Source organism: Lissotriton vulgaris, chromosome 4_1 (assembly GCF_964263255.1).
Source record: "Lissotriton vulgaris chromosome 4_1, aLisVul1.2, whole genome shotgun sequence".
Classification (NCBI taxonomy): domain Eukaryota; kingdom Metazoa; phylum Chordata; class Amphibia; order Caudata; family Salamandridae; genus Lissotriton; species Lissotriton vulgaris.
This window is the reverse complement of record NC_141691.1, coordinates 833,051,226-833,072,045: the sequence shown is the minus strand read 5'-3', so window position 1 is coordinate 833,072,045 and position 20,820 is coordinate 833,051,226. Positions and strand designations below refer to the sequence as shown.

Genomic DNA, 20,820 nt, shown 5'->3' with positions numbered 1-20,820 from the left:
TAGAGGGTATATGTTTAACAAAGGATGTTTAAAAAAAGAAGGCAGGTCCTAGGGAATTTTCCACACAGTAGTGCCTTCTACCAGGAAGTGTAGAGAATTCAAAAAAACACTGTCACAAGAAAAGTGTTACTATTGTTATTATATACTACACTGCGAAAAAATGTTGCATGTGAACATTTTTATATTTTTCTGATCTATTCCAGGTGAAGCCTGTGAGCCACAGTAGAATCAACGTATCAGCACGCTTCCGGAAACCAATTCAAGAGCCCTGCACTATATTGTGAGTATATAGAGCATCTGATATCAGTTATGAAGAACAACAACATTGTAATTACTGCATCACTGTGGTGAATTAAATTATGTGTACACAGTTTTTAATGACACAACTTGCCTTTTCCACAGCGTGATTGCTAATGGAGACATTTTGAACCCAGCAGTGCGTTTGTTGATTCCCCGCAAATCTGTAAACCAATGGGATCATATCCTTGCTTTGGTAACTGACAAAGTACACCTCAGAACTGGTGCTGTTCACAGGTATGATATTCTTTGAAGTAAGTGGTCTATGTGTTATCTTATTTGCAGTTAATATTGCAAGGATCAACATGGGCTTTCAATTAAGAAGTTACCAGCATTATGGGAGTTGTAGACCTTCTTTGACTTAATTATTTGTACCAATAAATGAAATTTGAAACAAATAAATTAACACCACTATTTTTGAGAAATTAAAAAATGATACGCTAAAATAGTTTTGTGAAAAGGAATCATGTACAAAACCCCCAAAAAGAGGAAGTTGGGGAAGAAGAGAAACAGATTGGGAGAGTAGAGAAGGGTAAAGAAACCAGAAGGGGTGATTGTCGGATGTAAAAAGGAGGATACAACAAGGCAACTGTATCATAAAAACAGCAAAAAATGGAGAAAAGAAGAAGATGTGGACTGAACTGGAAGAGTAGAATGAGCCAGCAGGAAGAAAAAAGGTTATCTGGAGATATCTTCTATTCTTGTCAAAAACAGAAGACAGTCCAAATGTAGATTCAAATCAAATGATTTAAGCCAATGTACTTTTCATTGTGAACGCTCATTGCTAAACTATTTGCATTTGAACAATTTGGTTCACATTAAATATATTTCAAGCTTACAGACTAATGACATAGATTAAAATCAGTCAGACTGAACTCGATTACAATGGTTTGCAGAAGAAAAAAGACTAACTACAGAATGGCAATTATGATGGCAAGGAGTTCCTGAACTCTTCTTGAACCAGGATTGTAAGAAACTAAGAAAGACCCCCATTGGCGTCCTTTTATAGACCCCTTATAACTTCCTGTGTTTATTCACACTTACACTGAGTTCCAAAATAATTTCATTCCAAAGTATGTATTTAAACTCTGGCTCCTTGCAAAGGTATTCTAGGTTAGTCTGTAAGTATCAGATACAATTGTATTAGCCTCTTCATAAAAAATCTAGCAATGCCTAGGTTATAGGCGCCACTTGATTTGCATTTTCTAACAAATGAGATAGATATGATTTGGATGACCAGTAGCAGTCCATCCATTTTTAGAGCTAAATTCACAAAGCTTTTGCAGTGTCTCATTCTTAAATTACACCTGGCTTACTCTTGAATTTCAGAAGCAAGCCAGGCTTATGCATACCTTGTTTCACTTATTGTATTGTATTGTAATTTTATTTAAATAGCGCTAACTACCCCTGACGAGGCATCAAAGTGCTTTTTTGGGGAGTAGCACGCTACTCCGGAACCTATAAAGGATGAGTGATGAATTAGTATAGTGAAATATAAAAGTAATTTGAGTGGATGGATATAGCTTATGGAAAGACTATTGCTAATGGAGCAAAACCAGAGATAGATAAAGGATGTTTGTAATTTATATGCTCGTATTTGCTTAATTATTATGCCCTGCTGCTGTGAGTAACTTGCTCTTCCACTAGCTCTCTGGTTATACCAGATTCACCACTTGCAGAGAGGTGACCATTGAAATGTCTAGTTCCTAAAAATAATCTTCTTGCTAGCGCTTTCACAGTAGAAATCGGGGCCCTATTCACATCATCTCCTCACAGGAGCTCAAATATTCTTGGGAACAATTATAAACACACATAATCCAGACTAATGTGAAATAAACATTGTAAGAATTTTTTCTAAGGACCGCAATATCCTGTCAAAATCACACATGTTTATGTGTGTGTGTGTGTGTGTGTGTGGGTGTGTGGGTGTGTGTGTGTGTGTATTTATTGAACAGATATAGTTTGAAGTTCAATGACTTTTCTGTGTGAAGCCATACCCACTGGCAGTTTTACAAGGTTAAGTTTGATTTCCTTAGGAGCACTATCTTACATTTGCTACAATGTGGGATGGCTGAATTTTCCATTGCCTGCCTTCGGGTATCAGGTTCCACAAGTAAAGCACTGATTACATCTCCAGATCATTCCCTCTGAATAAAGATACAGGGAAGATACAGGGATAAAACAGTATAAAAATGCAAGTGAAGTAGGTTTGCATTGCATGTATAAGGTTGGGATGCTGGTCTGTGGAATCAAAATTAGTGGAATTAGTTTGCTTGATATCACGAACTGCACACAAATTAAATTTCATGTTTCAAAAAACCTTTTCCTCACTGTTTGAACAGTCTGTAAATGTATTTCTAGCAATCCTACCACCTCATTAAAATGTGGGCAGCAACCCACCTTTTAAGTCCAGCAATCAAACTTCCACAAGTACTGCCAAATGTGCTGCTTCTGCCACTGCCTGTGCAATCCTGCCACTAGTGTTACACTTAGCAAGCTATAAAATGTGTTGCTTAATAAAGTAACTTCCTAACTTGAATAGTGATTGTTAACATTCAGAGGCATAGGATTTTTTTGGTGGCTTCGGCTCAAGAGACATATCTAAAGAAACATCCCATCCATAGATTAATCCTAAGAGCGGAAAGGTTTTAAGGCATTGGCAGAGTGGGCTCTGGCCCAGGGCCCCCGGTTTTCAGGGGCTTCTCGAAGGGCCTTCTCAACTGTATGCCTGAGCCAGCTGTTCTCTGCAGACACCCCTGCACTGATGACTTTGTATGATCCTTAAATGTAGCTTGCTTTAAATACAGTGTTCTTTTAATTTATTTTAGTAAGATTGAGGGAGTCATTAGAAATATTTTGCAGGAAAATATTCTGCTTTTGTTTCTTAAAGCAGTGCAACGTTCATAAAAATATTTAGCTTAAATCGAAACAGTACATTGCGTATGAGAAATATAAGGGGGTCACACCGATTATTTTCAATGCCATTAATGAGCTGCTGTTGTATCCCACTATTGTATATGTCACTATACTGCCTTATAGCACACTTATTCTGACTATTAGTTGTAAACATATGTAGAACTTTCATTTTCATCCAATGTGTGGCACAAAGATATGTATTTTTCTTGATATATAACATCTCAAATACTTTGTTTCAGCACATTTTAAAATTAATACAGCTGGCAAATGGTCTCTACTGTCATAAGAGCTTCCTAAACAAGTTATTTCTGAGAGCACCTTCCTCTACAAGTTCACTTTTGTAATAATATATTCCTACAAGGAAAGAAATACAGTCTTGTGCAGGGTCTACATTCCACTTTGAAGCGCAGTTTCCTGCAGCTTTGCTCTATTTTTTGAAACGCTCTCACTTGTGTGAGGGAAGCTTGCTTGGTGTCTTTTAATGTGTGGAAAGAGCTGTGTGTGTGTCGGTGAAGATAGTTTGCAGTGCTGCTGCCCAAACTGTATCTGTGAGAGTGAGTCTGCACCTGCTTCTGCCTATCCTGAGTGAGGGATGCTTGAACTCTTGGTGCATCTTCCTTGTTTTAGGACATATGCACATGTTACTGGTCTGTTATTCCCATGAAGGGAGCTTGAAACTGTTATGCCTCCTTTGGTTGGTAAAATTATTATCAGAAACAGTGGTTCTTGTGGAATAATACAACAAGCTATTCTGATGTAGGAATGCACAATCGTAATGGGAAGGGTTCGGGTAATGTCAAAAGGAGAAGTGACCGCATACATCTTTGTTTTTTTGTCAGTCAAATATTCTTTATTTTGGCATAGGCCATAAAAGAAGCAGCAAGAATATAACATTTACCAAACATTTAAAATCGTTAAAACCCAAAAACAAGGAACAAGGGGACCTTACTCATATGGAACCAGGGTAGTCAAATTATTATCAGAAACAGTGGTTCTTGTGGAATAGTATAACAATCTATACTGATGTGGGTATGCACAATCACAATGGGAAGGGTCAGGGTAATGTCAAAAGGAGAAGAGACCAAATACACCTTTGTTTTACTTTGTCACAATAGTTTTTTTTTAATTGAATATATACAAAAAGAGATATGGACATTAGTGCGAGGTGTCCCCAGTGAAACTGAAACCTAAAACATTAGTGATATATTTGTGACAATTGTGCTAGGTTTCCAAAGTGTTATAAAGTCGACCATTTTAAAAATGTACATAGAATAGACCACAACTATATACAATGATACACGTTGGTTAATGGTTTGCTTTAGTTCTGTGTCGACGACGTTTCCTGCTACAGGTATTTGTAAGAAATTGAAGTATTAGTTGTGAGGGGTGACAACCCACTTCAAATAATAATCACAGTCCCTGTCAGGGTGAAAGACAAAAATCACTTAATAAATGTGTGCTTAACCCTTTGGTAGTTTGGCAGAAAGTAGTCAAGCTTAAAATAAAGACAATGTGTTAAAGTATTAATGCAGTGCTCAAACACTGATAATGTGAAACATAAGAAAAGTGCCAAACAAATTTAGAAAAATAGAGAATATTTTCATAAATAAAATCACACCAATAGAACAACGTTCCAATAAGTAGAACCGCATGTATCATTTTTAAAAATGAAAAATAGCGCTAAAAAGCACAAAAAGGCATCTGATTGCATTAGACCTGGCCAAACTCAAAAGTTAAGTTAGACCACAATGAAACATCAGTCAGATACTGGAACCAAGTTTGTCTCTGTAGAAAGTTTACCTTCTGACTTAGAAATATTTCTGGATGAAAACTGGTCGTCGACGAGACGTTGGTGGGGCAAGCTGCAAACCAAATCCGAAGCAGGGGTCGAAGATGGTGGGTTAGTGGAGAGTGGGACCCTGGCTCAGTCGTTGAGAAAGGCGGGAAAGTTCCAAGCAGGTGAAGTCCACGTGGGTGCCCAGGAAGGCCTCAACGATGATGGGTTGCTGCTTGCCATCGGTCCGATGAAGTTCTCCACATTTAGACTTAAAACGTTTCTGAAAGCCAGATCTCCTTCAGTGGGGAAAACCAGTAACATGAATCCAACTGATGATTCGATGTCGACAACTTCAACTCAACGGTGGCCCTGGTCTCCCACCTGTTGCCTGGAGAAAAAGTTGGCAAAAAATATTTATGTTTCAGTTTCTGTTTAAAGGAAGAGCAGAACCAATATACCACTGGTTAACAGGAGTAAAGCATGCAGAGTCCTATGGCCAACAAAAATGGTTACAGTAAAAAAGGCACAAATCTGGGGAAATCTAACAGTTTAACTATGATGCAATTTTAACCCCTGACAAAGGGCGCAATTCAGTTTGAAATGCATAGTGGTTTCGGGAGCTAAGCATTTGCAACAAAAAAATGGGGAAAGCCCCATGTGAAAGGGCTTGCGTCAATCTTACGCCTGCTGTGAGGCAGGCGCAAGATTTTGACGCAACAGCATCCTAAATGTGACGCAGTGAAATCTCATAGATTTCACTGCGTCACTATTACGAGGCTTTTTGCGGGGGAACGCCCCCTCTGCATACATTACAGGTATAATGTGGCGCAGGGGTTTAAAAAGTGACGCATCTACCTAGATGCGTCACTTTTTAAAAATATGGCGCAACAAGGCGCATATTTTACGCCGCTGGTGCGTCACAAAAAGTGACGCACCGGCGACGCAAAACTGACGCAAGGCCTCATAAATAAGGGCCCTGAACTTTTAGCATTTCATCCTCCAGTCAGTTGGGTCTCGATATGTCTGAACAGTGAGTTAAATCTGAGCCAGGCAGTTTTGACTGATAGCATGAAACTAAAAAAGGCTTCCAGTATTCCATGACTCAGCTACGTTAAATCCTCATTGTCCAAACTTGGTCACTCTGAGCATTATAGTTTGCCTGAGCAGATTGTTCGAAAGGGATCTATTGTAGGTTAAAAGGCGATTTTTAACTGCTGCACAAGTCAATAGAGAGATGAAGAAGATGAGTAAACCTAGCGTACATGCCCATACCACCTTGTGCTTGTTAGTAACCCACGTCATCCGTTTCTTTTTTGGACATTTTTGGCTTAACCTTACCAGCAGAATCGGCGGGTTGGCACTGAGTTGATAAGCTAGGCCATGGGTACTCACAAACTTTCACTCGGGGGCCAAATTTACAGTGTGGTTTGTGTCCGAGGGCCGCACCGGTGGGGGCGGCGTCAGTGGGGAAGGGGGCGGGGTCAGTGGGGAAGGGGGCGGGGCTAGAGCAACAAAAAAACTGCAACCATGAGGTTGATCACAGGTCCCTGCAGCGGACGCCTTCGTCCACTGAGCCACCAGACACAGCATACACACATCTCTCTCTCTCTGTCTCCCTCCCTCTCTTTCTCACTCTCCCTCCCTCTCTCTCTCTCTCTCTCTCTCTCTCTCTCTCTCTCCCTCCCTCCCTCTCCCTCCCTCCCTCTGTCTCTCTCACTCTGTCTCTCTCACTCTGTCTCTCTCACTCTGTCTCTCTCACTCTGTCTCTCTCACTCTGTCTCACTCACTCTGTCTCACTCTCTCTCTTTGACTGTCTCACTCCCTCACTCTGTTTCCCTCTCGCTCACTCTGTTTCCCTCTCGCTCACTCTGTTTCCCTCTCGCTCACTCTATTTCCCTCTCGCTCACTCTATTTTCCTCTCCCTCACTCTATTTCCCTCTCCCTCACTCTATTTCTCTCTCCCTCACTCTATTTCTCTCTCCCTTACTCTGTCTCCCTCTCTCTCCTTCTCTCTCCCTCATTCCCTCTGTCTCCCTCGCTCTCCTTCCCTCTCCCTCTCTCTGAGGTCTCCCTCTCTCTGAGGTCTCCCTCTCTCTGAGGTCTCCCTCTCTCTGAGGCCTCCCTCTGTTTGCCTCCCTCTCTCTGCCTCCCTCCCTCCCTCTCCCTCCCTTTACCTCCCACTACCTCCCTCCTTCTCCCTCTGCCTCCCTCTCCCCCTCCCTCTGTCTCCGTGCCTTTCCCTCCCTCAGTCTCCCTCCCTTTCCCTCTCACCCTTGCTCTCCCTCCCTATCCCTGCCTTTCCCTACCTCCTTCTCGCTCTCCCTCCCTTTGACTCCCTCCCTCCGTCTTCCTACCTTTCCCTTCCTCCCTCTCCTTCACTTCATATGGTCTTGGTACTCTGGGGTGCCTTGCAATATCCTTTTAATGCAAATCACAGGGTACTTTATTTCTTATAATATATGGTGACTCCATCACCCTTCCCACACACTGCTTAAAGTCCTTGGGTTGTTGCACTTTCATATGAAATCGATAGTATGTTTGCTGACCTGATGAATAAAAGTCACACCTGTACCACAAAATTAAACACACCAAAGGGCAGTTAGACTTTTTTGCAAAAAGATATTGGAATCAGTTTAATACATGTCAGATTTTTTAAAAATGTTGTAGTGCAGAAGCAATATGCATGGACAGAAACAGAGATGATATATTTTTCCAACATTTCCTAATGCATGCATGCAAAAAAAATATATATATGTTGCCATAAATGTCTCCGTTCTACAGATCATCGTTCATTCAGAAAATGCGAGGTTTCGTTTTTGCATGTTTAAATTGCAGCTTTAATAGTGCTCCATGTCCTCCCTTTCACCTTTGCCGCTGGCTCTGGCAGCGGGCGTGATGTCGGAGCTCAGCTGTAATAAGGCATTACAGTTGATCAGCTATGTCAGTTCTTTTTCACAGGCGACTAGAGATGTCACAAGTCGCCTACCGTATGGAAATCAGAGACACGCTTTAATATAGGGATTCCAGTCTCTCCTATATTATAAACGCCCTTTTAATGTTATACTAATGTTGTACAAAATGAGCGGGCGCATTAAAATCCACCCCCTGCCCCTCCCATCTTCCCCCTGAAATCTGCTCATCATAAATAAAGTGCAGGTTCTGAAATACGGCTGGCGAGTTATTATTCAACATTAAATGTGCTCGTCAAAATGCTGCCTGATGTGATCCGAAAGTGGGCCCTGTCACAAAGATAGCACCAAGTAGAACCACTGACCTTTTGCAGGAATACACTCACTTCTTTGTAGGGTACTGCAGTGGGTCTACATTAGCCAGTGCACAGAGGGTGCACAACTTCAGCCAATGGTGAGTGGGGTTGCGTTACAGCTGACAGGCTGAGGTACTTCAATTTGTATGAGAGAAAATTTATTTGCGTACCTAAACCCCAATTTTGTGGGTTATAGACGTGGCTGATCGCTAGTCAAAAAGGTTACTTTGCTTGTAAGCTGAATTTAAATACTAAAACATCCTTAACTATCAGATTAGGCAAGCACTAGTTAACGAACTGGTGGTTGAATATAATGCAAAAACACCCAAGGGCAACAACAGTACCTTCTCGCTCCAACAGATGTTTCAACAACTGCTCTTATTTTTCAGGAGTAAGGTTCAGAGCTTCATCTCTGCGAACAGCTCTCCCCGAGAATTAGGGATGAATTGTAATTACACCAAACGCAAAGGGCGAGCTGTCCCCATAGACAGCCATCCATCACACCGCAGATTCCCACAGGGACACAGAGGTCAAACATTGGTCACGGGCCTTACTCTGTCCCAGGTGGGACAGTGGCACCACATTACTGAAAATGCTGAAATAGCATTGGGTAGGGTCGGCTTTAGCGTTAGTGGCCTCCCATTGCGAGAGCCTTTGTTGCCCCCCCTTCCCGCCTTCTCTAAGGATGCCTTCACTATTTCCTTTCAGTGCTTCCCCTCATTTCTTTATAGCCACCCTCTCGCAGTGAATTGTTATTATTGTGATGCCCATTCTAATGTAGGCTCACAGAGCGCTTTACATAAAACGCTCATTATTCAGTCAATGAATCCTACAAGAGAGTAAATCCTTCTCCTTCCCTTTCCCTCCCATTCGCTTCTTTCCCTCCGTGTCTGCCTCCCTTTCTCTCCCGCCCTCCCTCCCCCTCTCTCCCTCTGTCTCCTCACCCTTGCTGTGTGTGCCCAGGCTGTGACAGCTTCCAGGCGCAGGCCCACACACACACACAGCCGCACCCGAGCTCTTGACAGATCCTTAATAGACGATTAGCATGTTAATTATGCCTTGATCACCTCTCAGCGCCCCTGCAGCCCCACTCGGACTACGGCGGGAATCGCCCGTCCCCCACAGAGCAGCAGAGTTGCCGAGTGGCGCTCTGGTTGCAGACAGACTTAAAAAAAAAAAAACTCGGGTACGATATTTACAAGGTCCGCAGGCCGCCAGGGAAGGCTTGCCGGGCCGCCACTGGCCCGCGGGCCGTACTATGAGTACCCCTGAGCTAGGCCCTTGCAGCTGTGATTCTTTTTCTGATCAAGTTATCCTGCACGTTACCATGTTTTGTTATCACTACAACATGCTCTGGATACTGTTCTTGTTTCCTAACTTGAGAGGGCTCCAATTAACCCAAATGAGACCCGCTTTAACTTTTTTGCAACTACGGTCCAATTATTTTGTATGTTTACAATGTGGCTAGTTTTTACTGGGTGCGTTGAGGCTCAGAAGATGCAGACACTTCTCAATTGAATGATGGCTGCAGAGAACAAACATACTTACCATTCTGGTAGTCAGTATTATTAGCTGAGAGTTTTAGACACAATCAGTTTTTGAGAAATGAAATTAAAAATAAGGAATCGTGGGGCATATTACCAAGCAATAGCGACAAAAATTTACCGCGAGCTGCGGCGATTTTTACCGCAAATAAACCTTGGTATTACCAAGGTTTATCGCAAATGCGATAAAAATCGACGCAATGCATGAATATCGCTGAAAAGTCCGCGATATTCATGCATTACCGAGCTAATGCTCTTAGCCATGTTATCCACCTCCCATTGGATAACATGGCTAAGAACTGCTTAGGGCAGGTGTTAGCTTTTGGAGATATTCGCGCTTAGCGCGAATATCTCCAAAAGTTGGTAATAGGAGATAGCGATGTTAGCGACTGTTTTCAGTCTCTAACATCTTGGCACGCCCACTTTGCATGTCATTAGTGATAAATATCACTGACATGCAAAGTGGGGCCCAAGATGGTCGCTATCTCCTACTAGCTGTTGCTAACTGGTGTTAGCGACAGCTAGGTAATAGGGAGATAATTTTATCTCCGCTTTCTTGGCTTTTAAAGCCAAAAAAGCGGAGATAAACCCCCTTGATAATATGCCCCGATATTATTCTTCAGAAAACACATTAAAAAAATAATCAGTTTAGGAATGATTGGACTATATATAATAGGAGAAATGTCGCTTAGCGACATTTCTCCTATTATTTTGCTCTGTAACGCCCACTTTGCATTTCATTAGAGATGCAAAACTGAGCATTGTTGAAAGGCTCGCTAAATCAGCAAAACACGCGATAGCGTGTCTTTGCTGATAAGGCGATGAAATCATTGCCGCTTTTCGGCCGAAAACGGCTGCAAAAGCGGCGATAATTTCATATCGCCTCCTTGATAATATGCGCCCCAGTTCCCCAGATTCGAGGTCGACCGCCCTAACCGTTAGGCCAACTCCTCTCCCATACTAATAATATCTGCAAAAGAAGCTAAAAATCTCATATGACCGTAAACAATATTCAGCAGATGTCAACCAAGAAAACGTTTGTGTATCATGAAGAAAGCCACTACTTGAATTCCTCAGTTTTGTGTGCATGATTAATCATAACAAGCTTTGTGCAGAGTGTTTCTTAGCAATAAGACCTCTTTTAATTGTGGTTTACTATTAACCATATTAATTTAGTGAGTGTTGCGCCATAGAGGGAACCTTTTTTTGCTGGTCAGAGTTGCCAGTGTTCTTTAATATGTAACAAGTTAACAGATACATTTGTAATAATAGTTCTAGCCCGCTTGACTGGGAGGTCTGTTCCCGTCAGTCTTTGCTGCTTCAGTATTTAATAGCTTCCTACACATTATTGGAGATCTCATGTGAGACAGAACCCTTACGTCATTCATGAATATTTATCATACTTAGAATGGATTCATACATCAAGTTCTTTGTTTGTCATCTTGTTTCTTTTTCTTACCAGTACCAGAAAACTTGGCAGTTTCATCCAGCAAGGCCATGGTTGAATTTTATTTTATAGTAATATTTTGGAATATATATAGTGCTTTCCAACACTTACAACTCCAAAGTGCTGTTCGGTGATAGAGTAAAAGGCTACTTGGTTTCTTGTACTTGAGTGGTAGAGTGTGAGTTTTTCATATGTTCTATGTCGGAGCATTGTTGGTGCTGTGCATACGATTCAGCGGTAATGCTCCAATCTTATAACAGCCAGCTTGTAGCTGTGCCTAAACATGGTGTTTGGAAATGGAGGCAGAACCCAAGGAAACAGTACAGACAGCACAGTACTGGGTCTATAGGGTCGACCTAGAATCACTGCAGGCAAAACCCAAGGTATTTATTTAAAGGTAGAGGACAAGCACTTTATCACTGGTTAGCAGGAGTAAAGTGTGCGGAGTCCTATGGCCAACAAAAACAGGTTCGATAAAAAAGACAAAAATCGGAGGGGATTGCATGCAAATGATGGTCATTTCCATCACGTATACCTTAAAAAAATTATCAACACAACAAAAACATAACAGGGCAACGCACAACATATCAGTCAAACAGAATGCAAAGCAGCACCCGCTGTACATGGTCAGTGACGGCTACCGCCCCTCTCCCTGTATACCCACATCAACCCAGAACACATCGACACGGAACATGATTTGTCTTTGGAAGGCGGGGGATCGCAAGACCCCCCTGCCGTATTTATTAAGATACAAAATATTAAAATTGTTAAACAAAATATAAAAATGTTTATGCAAAAATATTCAGGAACATTTAGATACATTCATATCGACAAGTGTGATCGGCTAGCCTTAACAAGATTCTAATACAGCTTGTTTCCTAACCGAATCTAACATCCTCATGTGAAAATTTTTGCATACTAACATTTATGGCGATATGGCAAGGTCGCTAACCGGTGTCAGGTCTTACAAGCTGCACCCTTACCGCAGGTGCGCATGCGCAGCCGGGCCCGTTAATTACCCGGTCCACCCCTGCAGCCGAGCCCGTTAATTACTCGGTCCACCCATGCCGCAGAGCCCGTTAATTACTCGGTCCACCCATGCAGCCGATCCCGTTAATTACTCGGTCCACCCCGTGAACTCCATTTAACCACTGAAGGAGGGCCCTAACTTGCGTGACCAGTTATTTATTTTATTTTATTTATTTATTTTATTTTTGACATTTATAAAGCGCGAACAAATACCCCCAGGCGTCTCGGCGCTAAACAATTCACAAACTTCAAGTAAGTGTTAAAAAACTGGTAAAGGAATTGATGAATGTTATTGGTCAAACAGCCACGTCTTTAGCTGTTTGCGGAACTGAGGAAGTGAAGGGCTCAGCCTGATGTTTTGAGGCAGAGTGTTCCATAATTTGGGTGCTGCCACTAAAAAGCGGCGGTCACCCCAAGACACTGTTTTGGATTGTGGGATCACTAACTGGTTTAGGGTGGTAGAACGAAGCTGTCTACAAGGTGTGTAGGGTTTCACTTGGTCCTTCAGAAAGTGAGGTCCTTGATTGTTGAGTGCCTTATACACTATACAAAGTGATTTAAACTTAATTCTGTTCCGAATCGTCAGCCAGTGGTATTCCTTAATAGTTTCGGATATGGCCTCAAATTTGGGCTTTCCAGAGAGCAGGCGTGCTGCGGCGTTCTGGATTGACTGTAACTTCATCGTGACCCTGACCTGGGCGTTAAGGAATAGGCCGTTACAATAATCGAGGGTCGATAGAACTAAGGAGCTGACCAAAGTTTTGGTCGCTGCCTCTGGGAGGAAGGGGCTAATTTTTCTAATCATTCTAAGCTTGTAGTGGGCTGTGGTTGCTACTTTATTTACGTGATCCATAAAATTGAGACCATCGTCAAAAGTAACTCCCAAATTCCTAACCTTAGCTGTCGGCGTGGTAGGTGTTCTGAAGGCTGGTGGCCACCAGCATGATGACCAAGCTGGTGAGAGGGGTCCAAAAATAACTCTCTCAGTTTTTTCTGAGTTCAGCTTGAGGCAATTTGTTGCCATCCAATCTCCGATTTCCAGCATTCCATTTTGGAGGCCTTGTGCCACCTTTCCTCCGTCACCTTTGATGGCCTGTACCAATTGCGTGTCGTCCGCATAGGAGGTTAGGCTCATCCCATGTGCTTTGATAACATTAGCAAGGTCCGACACATAGATGTTAAATAGTGTCGGACTGAGGGATGAGCCTTGGGGAACCCCACATGGCAGCGAGAGTTGTGCAGATTGGTAAGGTCCCAAGGTGACCGCTTGTGTTCTGTCAGCCAAAAAGGATGCAAGCAGGTCTCTGGCAGAGTGACAGATGCCCAGCCTTCCGACACGGTCGACCAAGATCTTATGGTCGACCGTGTCGAAAGCTGCAGATAGATCAAGTAGTACTAGAATTGCTGTCCCGCCTTGGTCCCGAATTGCTCTGACGTCGTCTGCGGCTTTAATCAGGGCAGTTTCGGTCCCGTGATATTTCCGGAAGCCGAATTGTGTGTCGTCCAGCAATCGGTGTTTCTCAATGTATTCCGATAGTTGAGAATTCATGGCCTTTTCGGCCACTTTATCTAAAAAAGGGAGACTAGCAATAGGCCTGTAGTTTTTTAATTCGTTTTTGTCAAGGCTTGGTTTCTTTAGTAGGGGTTTCAATAAGGTATTTTTTAGCGAGTTAGGATATGTTCCGGATAGCAGTATGGAGTTACAGACTTGTGTAAGCACTGAAATGATGGAGTCCATCACTGGTGGGAGGACTGAAAAAGGACAGGGATCAAGAGCGGATCCTGTTTTAATTGTTGAGACAACGGTCCTTATGTAATCACTTGTAAGTGCTTGAAAGCCGGTGAAAACAGTTGTCGGAGGTATACTGGGGGAGGTAGCGTTTACTGTGAATGCTTTGGAGGTAAAGGCTTGGTATATGTCATCCACCTTAGTAAAAAATAATTTAGCCAAGGCGTCGCACATTGCTTGTGATGGGGGAGGAGTAAGATCGGTGGCATTGCCTGACAGAGTCTTAGTGATCTCATATAATTGCCTGCTTGAGTTTTTGGCTTTGTAGATTTGTTCAGAATAAAATAGTTTTTGCCCCTGAAGTTCTAGGAGGGGCCAGTGACCCCTCCTCCCCCTGGGCGGACACCTCCAAATGATGATGCCGCCCCCTCAGACCTTAAAATAGCTGCTCACCGGTCATGACCTTACCGCCACAGGCCAGCATTGTTACCCAACGATCTGGCCTCCCCCTTCCTACTCCTAAGAAAGGTCATGTTCACCTTGCAAATCCCTCTAGCCATGCTAATATGTTGTTCGACCAGAGGACATTCCCAGCCTCAGTCAAGTGCACCCCGTCCCGCAGGTAGAAATGCTCCCTCCAAATACACCCGTGAGGAATCGTCTGCAACCGGGGGCTCGAAATAACTTGTCCAGCTGTGTGTTGATCCTCTTTACCGAGTGATTCAACGCCTTGACAGAGTCCCCCCCTCGCCACTGCCAACGAGGAATAAGATGCAACCAGACTACCGAGCAACCCACGCATGTTCTAGACACCCACACCGCTGTGGATATGATTTCGTCTATCAGGATGCGTCTCCCTAGTTTGGTCAAATCGTTCTCCCCCAGGTGAAGTATCACCACTGACGGGGGAGCGGGTTGCTGAGATAATAATTCCATGAAGTAGTCCTTGAACTGTCTAATGCCTAGGCCTCCCCTCCCGAAGAAGGAAACGGAGAACGCTCTTTCCTCAGCCCTTCTCGCGCCGAACGTAAGAGTGGCCCACAATCCAAGTCACCAATGTCCGTTGATCTTCTTGTTGCTTGTGTTGCGAAGCTGATGTTTCTTGCCGACATTCGGCGAGTTCCTCTCCCGCGTGACAGGTTCGAGAAACTGTAATACCAAGAGATACCAAGCGTGAGCCTCTGTTCATCACAACATGTCAATACGTACCTAACGTTTGTAACACTCAGAAGACCATCTCCCAATCCTTTTAACCTTTTCGACTGGGAGTCCCCTTACAACTGCCTCAGTTGCTGCCCCAATTCTGAAAGAATGGGTGCCAAATTCCGTGGGATCCAGGCCTGCTTTTGCAACCGCCAGCTCCAGGACTCTCCTAAACTGATACCTGGTCAATGGTGTACCATCCGTGTGACACAATAGTGCCCCCCAAGCGTACCCACCCTCTGCCTTCTAAAAGCCTCTACATGCGAGACTGGGCCACAAGGGTTGGTCCGAGCCCGGTGAAGCACTATGGTATCCCCCCTTCCCTCCTGGTCGGTTTTCGATCTTTGAATTGTCACCCACATTGTATCATCCTGGATCACCACACAGGCCACTTGAAGGCCGCCCATTTTGTCACTCTTTGACGCAGCTACCAGCTCGCCTATCCTTAGAGCTCCATAGAACGCTAGTGTGAACGCCGCTTTGAAAAGCATCACCTCCCATGTTGAGCTACAGACGCCCTGGAGTGCTAACAACAGGGCTGTGAGCCTTACCAGCCCAATCGGCTTTCTCGAATCTGTCGAGTGTCCCTGTATGCGACGCCAGCCCCTCAACGCCTTGCGCACTACAAAAGTGTTCGTAGGGTCCCTTATGCCCTTGGCTTGTGCGAAGAAGGAAACTGCCGCCCTGTGCCTGCTTGCAGCTGCCACTGAGCGCCCTTCCCTGTGCATCAACTCTAGGTATGCAGCAAAACTGTCCTTCTGTGCCCAGCTAGCCTCCCAATTGTGCCCTAAGAAAGTACAGTAAGACAAGAACGCCCCTTCGTATGCTGTCTTGGTCCTGGGGGCTAAGCTGGATGCCACGAGGTACGGTAGTCTGGGGCACCAATCCGCCAGAGAGCAACCGGAAAAGGTGCTGGCGATGGGTCTGCTGCTGGAAGCTGCTCCCTGAATACCTGCATTTTAAAGCGAGAAAGGGCGTCAGCTGCATTGTTGAGAATGCCTGGCACATGTTTAGCTCTGAACGTCACATTCCATTTCAAACATTGTAGCACAATCTCCTTTACCAGGCGCAGTATGAATGGCCACCGTGCCGCTTGCTGGTTAATGCATTCTACCACGCTCATGTTATCTGACCAGAACACTACCGATTGATTGTTAAGGTGCTCCGGCCAGACCATCAGTGCTACCCATATCGGGAATAGTTCCAGGAATCCGATGTTGGTGGTCAATCCCCATGACCCCCATTCCTCAGGCCATTTCTGGCCGACCCACTTGGTCCCCAGGATGGCGCCAAAGCCCACGCTACCAGCAGCGTCTGTCCATAAGCCCAACTCTGCTGATGTTGTGGGGGGGGCCATGCCACACTATCCTGCCATTGAAGTACTCCAGGAATGCCGTCCATATCCCCATATCCTGGCGAACCTCGGCTGACAACCTAGTGCGGTGATGTTTCTCTCTCAAACCCTTCATGGCTTGGGCGATCGACCGAGAGAAGGGGCGTGCCATAGGGATGACTCGCAATGCAAAGTTCAATTGACCCACCATCTCCTTGAGCTGCTGCAAGGTAACCTTATCCTTGAGTAGGCACTGGCGCAGGGCCGCCTTGAACTTAAACACTTTGTCTTTGGGTAACCTGAAGCACCCTTCCAATGAATCAATTTCGATACCCAAAAATTCCAAACAGGTGGACGGGCCAACCATCTTCCCAGGCGCAAGCGGAACCCCGAAAGCCCGTATGAGCACGCGAAATTCCTGCAATGCCCAGGCACACTCCCGAGTCCCCGCCGCTCCCAGGAAAAGGAAGTCGTCCAAATAATGCATGACCTGTTCGTGGCCCGTGGACTGTCTCATGACCCACTCTAAGAAAGAGCTAAAAGTCTCAAAGTATGCACAAGAAATCGAACAACCCATAGGCATGCATTTGTCCATGTAAAATTTGCCATCAAAAGCGAAACCAAGGAGGTAGTGGTCCAAAGGATGCACCGGTAACAGACGAAAGGCAGACTTAATGTCCGATTTAGCCATGAGAGTGCCCTGGCCCAGCCCCAGCAATAGCTCCACTGCTTGGTCAAAAGAAGCGTACTTCACACTACAAATACCCTTGTCTATCGCATCATTCAAGGACGCCCCTCTTGGTGCCGATAAGTTGTGAATCAGTCTAAACTCGCCCTTCTCCTTCTTGGGGACTATACCCAATGGTGAACACACAAAGTCGGGCACTGGGACCTCCAGAAATGGCCCAGCTATCCTGCCCATGGACAACTCCTTTTGAATCTTAGCAATCACTACTGCAGGATTATGCTGTACTGATAACTGATTCCTACAATGTGCTCTGCCTCTGTATCCCCCTGCCGGGATCGGGAAACCTTGGGAGAAACCTTCCTGTAGTAGGGCAGCCGCAGCCTGGTCTGGGTATCTGTTCAACCATGGGATCATTGCCAGGACATTAATGGGGGAGGGGCCAACCGTGCATTCTACGCTATTCTGGTTTCTTTCCCCCTCTCTGATACTGATTACCATTTCTCGATCTGCATGTTGTCTCGGGATGGGAGGTGTGAACGCAGATTGCGCAGGCATGCCTGAATCTACATGTGCCGGCCGGCCTCGTACAGGAGCGCTTATTAAAGTCCCAACACGCACCCTTCCTTTCCCCGCCGCCCCCCCTATTCTTCCCCGGGAACTCATTCCCCAGTGCTGCACGAAAGGGCTGCTGGGGTTTAGCAGGGAACACACTGGGTACACTAGTAGGCTGGGCAGGGGCCGTGTTCCCCGAGAACTGCTTATGCCACGACAGCGAGTCAACCTTGTCCCATGCCAATGACAAGTCAAATTCCTTAGCTTTCCTGAAATTTACATCATATTCCTTCCATGCCTCCCCAGGGTACTGCTCGCTCCACCCTGCAATCCTGCTCTGATAGCAAGCCATTGCCGCCTGTACATTAGGAAAGCGTTCAACAGTGATAGCCATAAGGATGGAGAAGGCCCTGATCCAATTGCCCAGAGTTTCCTCCACCCTAAACTTCGCACACTGTACTCTCCATTCACTAGGGTGCATCCATTCGTTAAGCATTTTGACATTCTCCATTTCCCTGTTGTCCAATAACAGAGAGAAAATATAAATATACTTTCCCGCCCAAATCATTTCTTTCACCGCCCGAGAAACATGTTGCGCTAAATCTTCACTCCTAGACGGGATCGTGCCGTCCCCTAAGAGAGGCAGGGCCACCTCTTTACCATTACCGGACACTGGGGCCGGTCCCGCGTCCCTTCCATTCGGTCGAGCGGCATCCATACCTGCAGAAGAAGGAGAAACGGAGCCCGCAGCCCCACTCGCAACTGTTGCTGGCCTAATCTTTTCCACCATCTTGGCCGCCTCAGCGGCATGATCTAGCGTTGAGGGCATCATACCCCCCTTCTGCAGCAAAGGAAGTAAAGCCGCTACCTGCGCAGTTAGCTCGGGTGGGATTGGAGCTTCAGAATCTTGTACTGCTACTGGCACCGCCGTCGGGGGGGCCTATGGGTGCAGGCACGGGAGGCAACAGAAGTGGGCAAACAGGGGCAGGCAGAGCAGACCCGACAGGAGGGGCCCCTGATGGCAAGGCAGGAGCCGGTGCCATGGGAGCCGGGACTACCGGCTCGGGGTAGTGGGAACAGCCACAGGTGCAGGAGCGGGTGCACCGGGCCTCGATCTCTTGGTCTTGCTCCTTTTAGGCGAGGAGTCAGAATCCCCATCAGGCAAAGGCGCAGCAATCTGCCGCTTGGGTCTACCGCATGGGCCTGTGATATCATCAATCCTCTCCATCACGCGAGCCTCTAGGCTATCAACCTTATCCAATCTCTTATCCATGGCATTCATTTTACGCATCATGGCCTGCAACATCATCTCCATTTTTGTCGTCTTAGCACCCTTAGCTCCCGGCATTTTGTCTACTGACCGACTCGCTTACTGCTCGGATTCGCAACCCGTGCACCCTGTACCTTCACCAGAAGGAGGATACGCAGGGGGCTATAAGCACCACGCAACTGCGACCGCAACACCGGCTATTCCGATTGTTAGGGGTGGCCAAACTCTAACGTAGACCCACCCGGCGGCAACACGAAGCAATGAAATGCGAGCCCCCCGCTCTCCTCTTACCGTCAACGTCCTGCGTGTGCTAGGTCCCGTACTCCACACATCCACTGAACACCGGTATACCAGGTGAACGCTTCGGCACGTACGATCCATGTTCCGTCTGTCTGCTTCTAATGTCGCGCTACCACACACTCCAGCAGCAGTCCTTGACCTGAAAGATAAGAACCGAAAATTAGGAGCCCCTAACGACCTCCTTTATTCCTGGGGACGCGGGGAGAGGGCAGGCCGTCCCCTCCCCCCGCCCCTCGACGCCCACCCTTTTGACCCGGAAGACTGCACCACATCTTCCGGATCAGGGATTGGGCGCCGGCCGACCAGTGGTGTGGCGCACACCTCCCGCGTAATCATTGGACGCCGGGAGATTACGCCCCCACACCACCGGGAGGCAAGGGGATGGGGATCGCCGCACCGCCATGCGGGCGGGGGAGCCAAGGCCCCCCCTTTCAAAAACACAAAAATAGCACAATACAGTAGTGCAGTACAATAACATGGAAGCACAAAAAAGAATCATCACCAAAAAAGGCAACGCAAATATCCTTTCTGGGTACACAACACACTTTCAAACACATAGGAATACTCTCCTGTAATGATGGAAGCACGACCTCCATTGCAGCAGGTCAATTCCAATAGAGGCCTGCTTGCTAAACACCCATATATCAAGCTGTGGTCCACTGTCCTCTTGCTTTACCTCTTCTTTCCTGGTTGGTCTATCCTCTTCTGCCCTCTTCATTAAACCACTCAGCATTTTTCTGGCACGACACTCACTGTAACAAGAACGATTTTAAAAACTAGTTATAGATTTGACAATTTGCTTAACATGAACTGCAGGCATTCAGCAGAAGGCCAGTTGCAGTGGTGAAAATAGAGATGTGGTGGGTGAGGGATTCACAGGCCCTCCTCCCACATTGGCCACCATTGTCACAAGTGTGGGGGTAGAGGGCCCAGACCCAGAGAACCATGACTGATGCTTGCTGAATAACACTGAGAAAAGGTAGAGGAAATAATTTACCTTCCTGAATATCCAATGACCCAAATACAGCTGGGCTGGGGCTTGGCACAAGAATACTCCTCAAATGTGGCTTTCCCCATGTCTGGGGGCCCAAACTGCAGGCTTCAGTCCCACGACTAGTACCACACATAACAGCTGCTAAAAACCTGCTGTGCGGTTTGCTGTTGTGATGATTGGAGATAGACTCTTTTCCTTCTGGTTGCTCAGCATGTGATGCAGAGGATGTTAAAACACAAACAAATAGGCAAAATCTGATCACTCACAAAGGCTATTCTATGGGCTGACCCAAAATGGGACTCGCACTTCAAACTGAGCAATTGCTGAAGGGGACTGATCCGTTGCCCCCCTCTGTTTGCTGTACAGTGGGCTTATCCAAAATGTGAATGGCTGGCACTCCAGCAGAGTAACGTCTTAAGGCGCTTAACTTCAAGTGCCTCTAAGCATTATTTTATGTTTTAATTATTCTAAATGAT

General features: G+C 45.7%; 1 protein-coding gene across 2 annotated transcripts in view; it reads left to right on the top strand.

Annotated features, from left to right (window-relative positions):
• Positions 1-20,820, top strand: part of DCDC2 (doublecortin domain containing 2) — a 641,411-nt gene that overhangs the window by 280,954 nt on the left and 339,637 nt on the right. For both annotated transcript variants that reach the window (XM_086965151.1, XM_086965150.1), the window contains exons 3-4: positions 204-280; positions 403-534. In XM_086965151.1, coding sequence (XP_086821277.1) covers positions 204-280; positions 403-534 — 209 coding nt within the window. The remainder of the gene's footprint in view (positions 1-203; positions 281-402; positions 535-20,820) is intronic.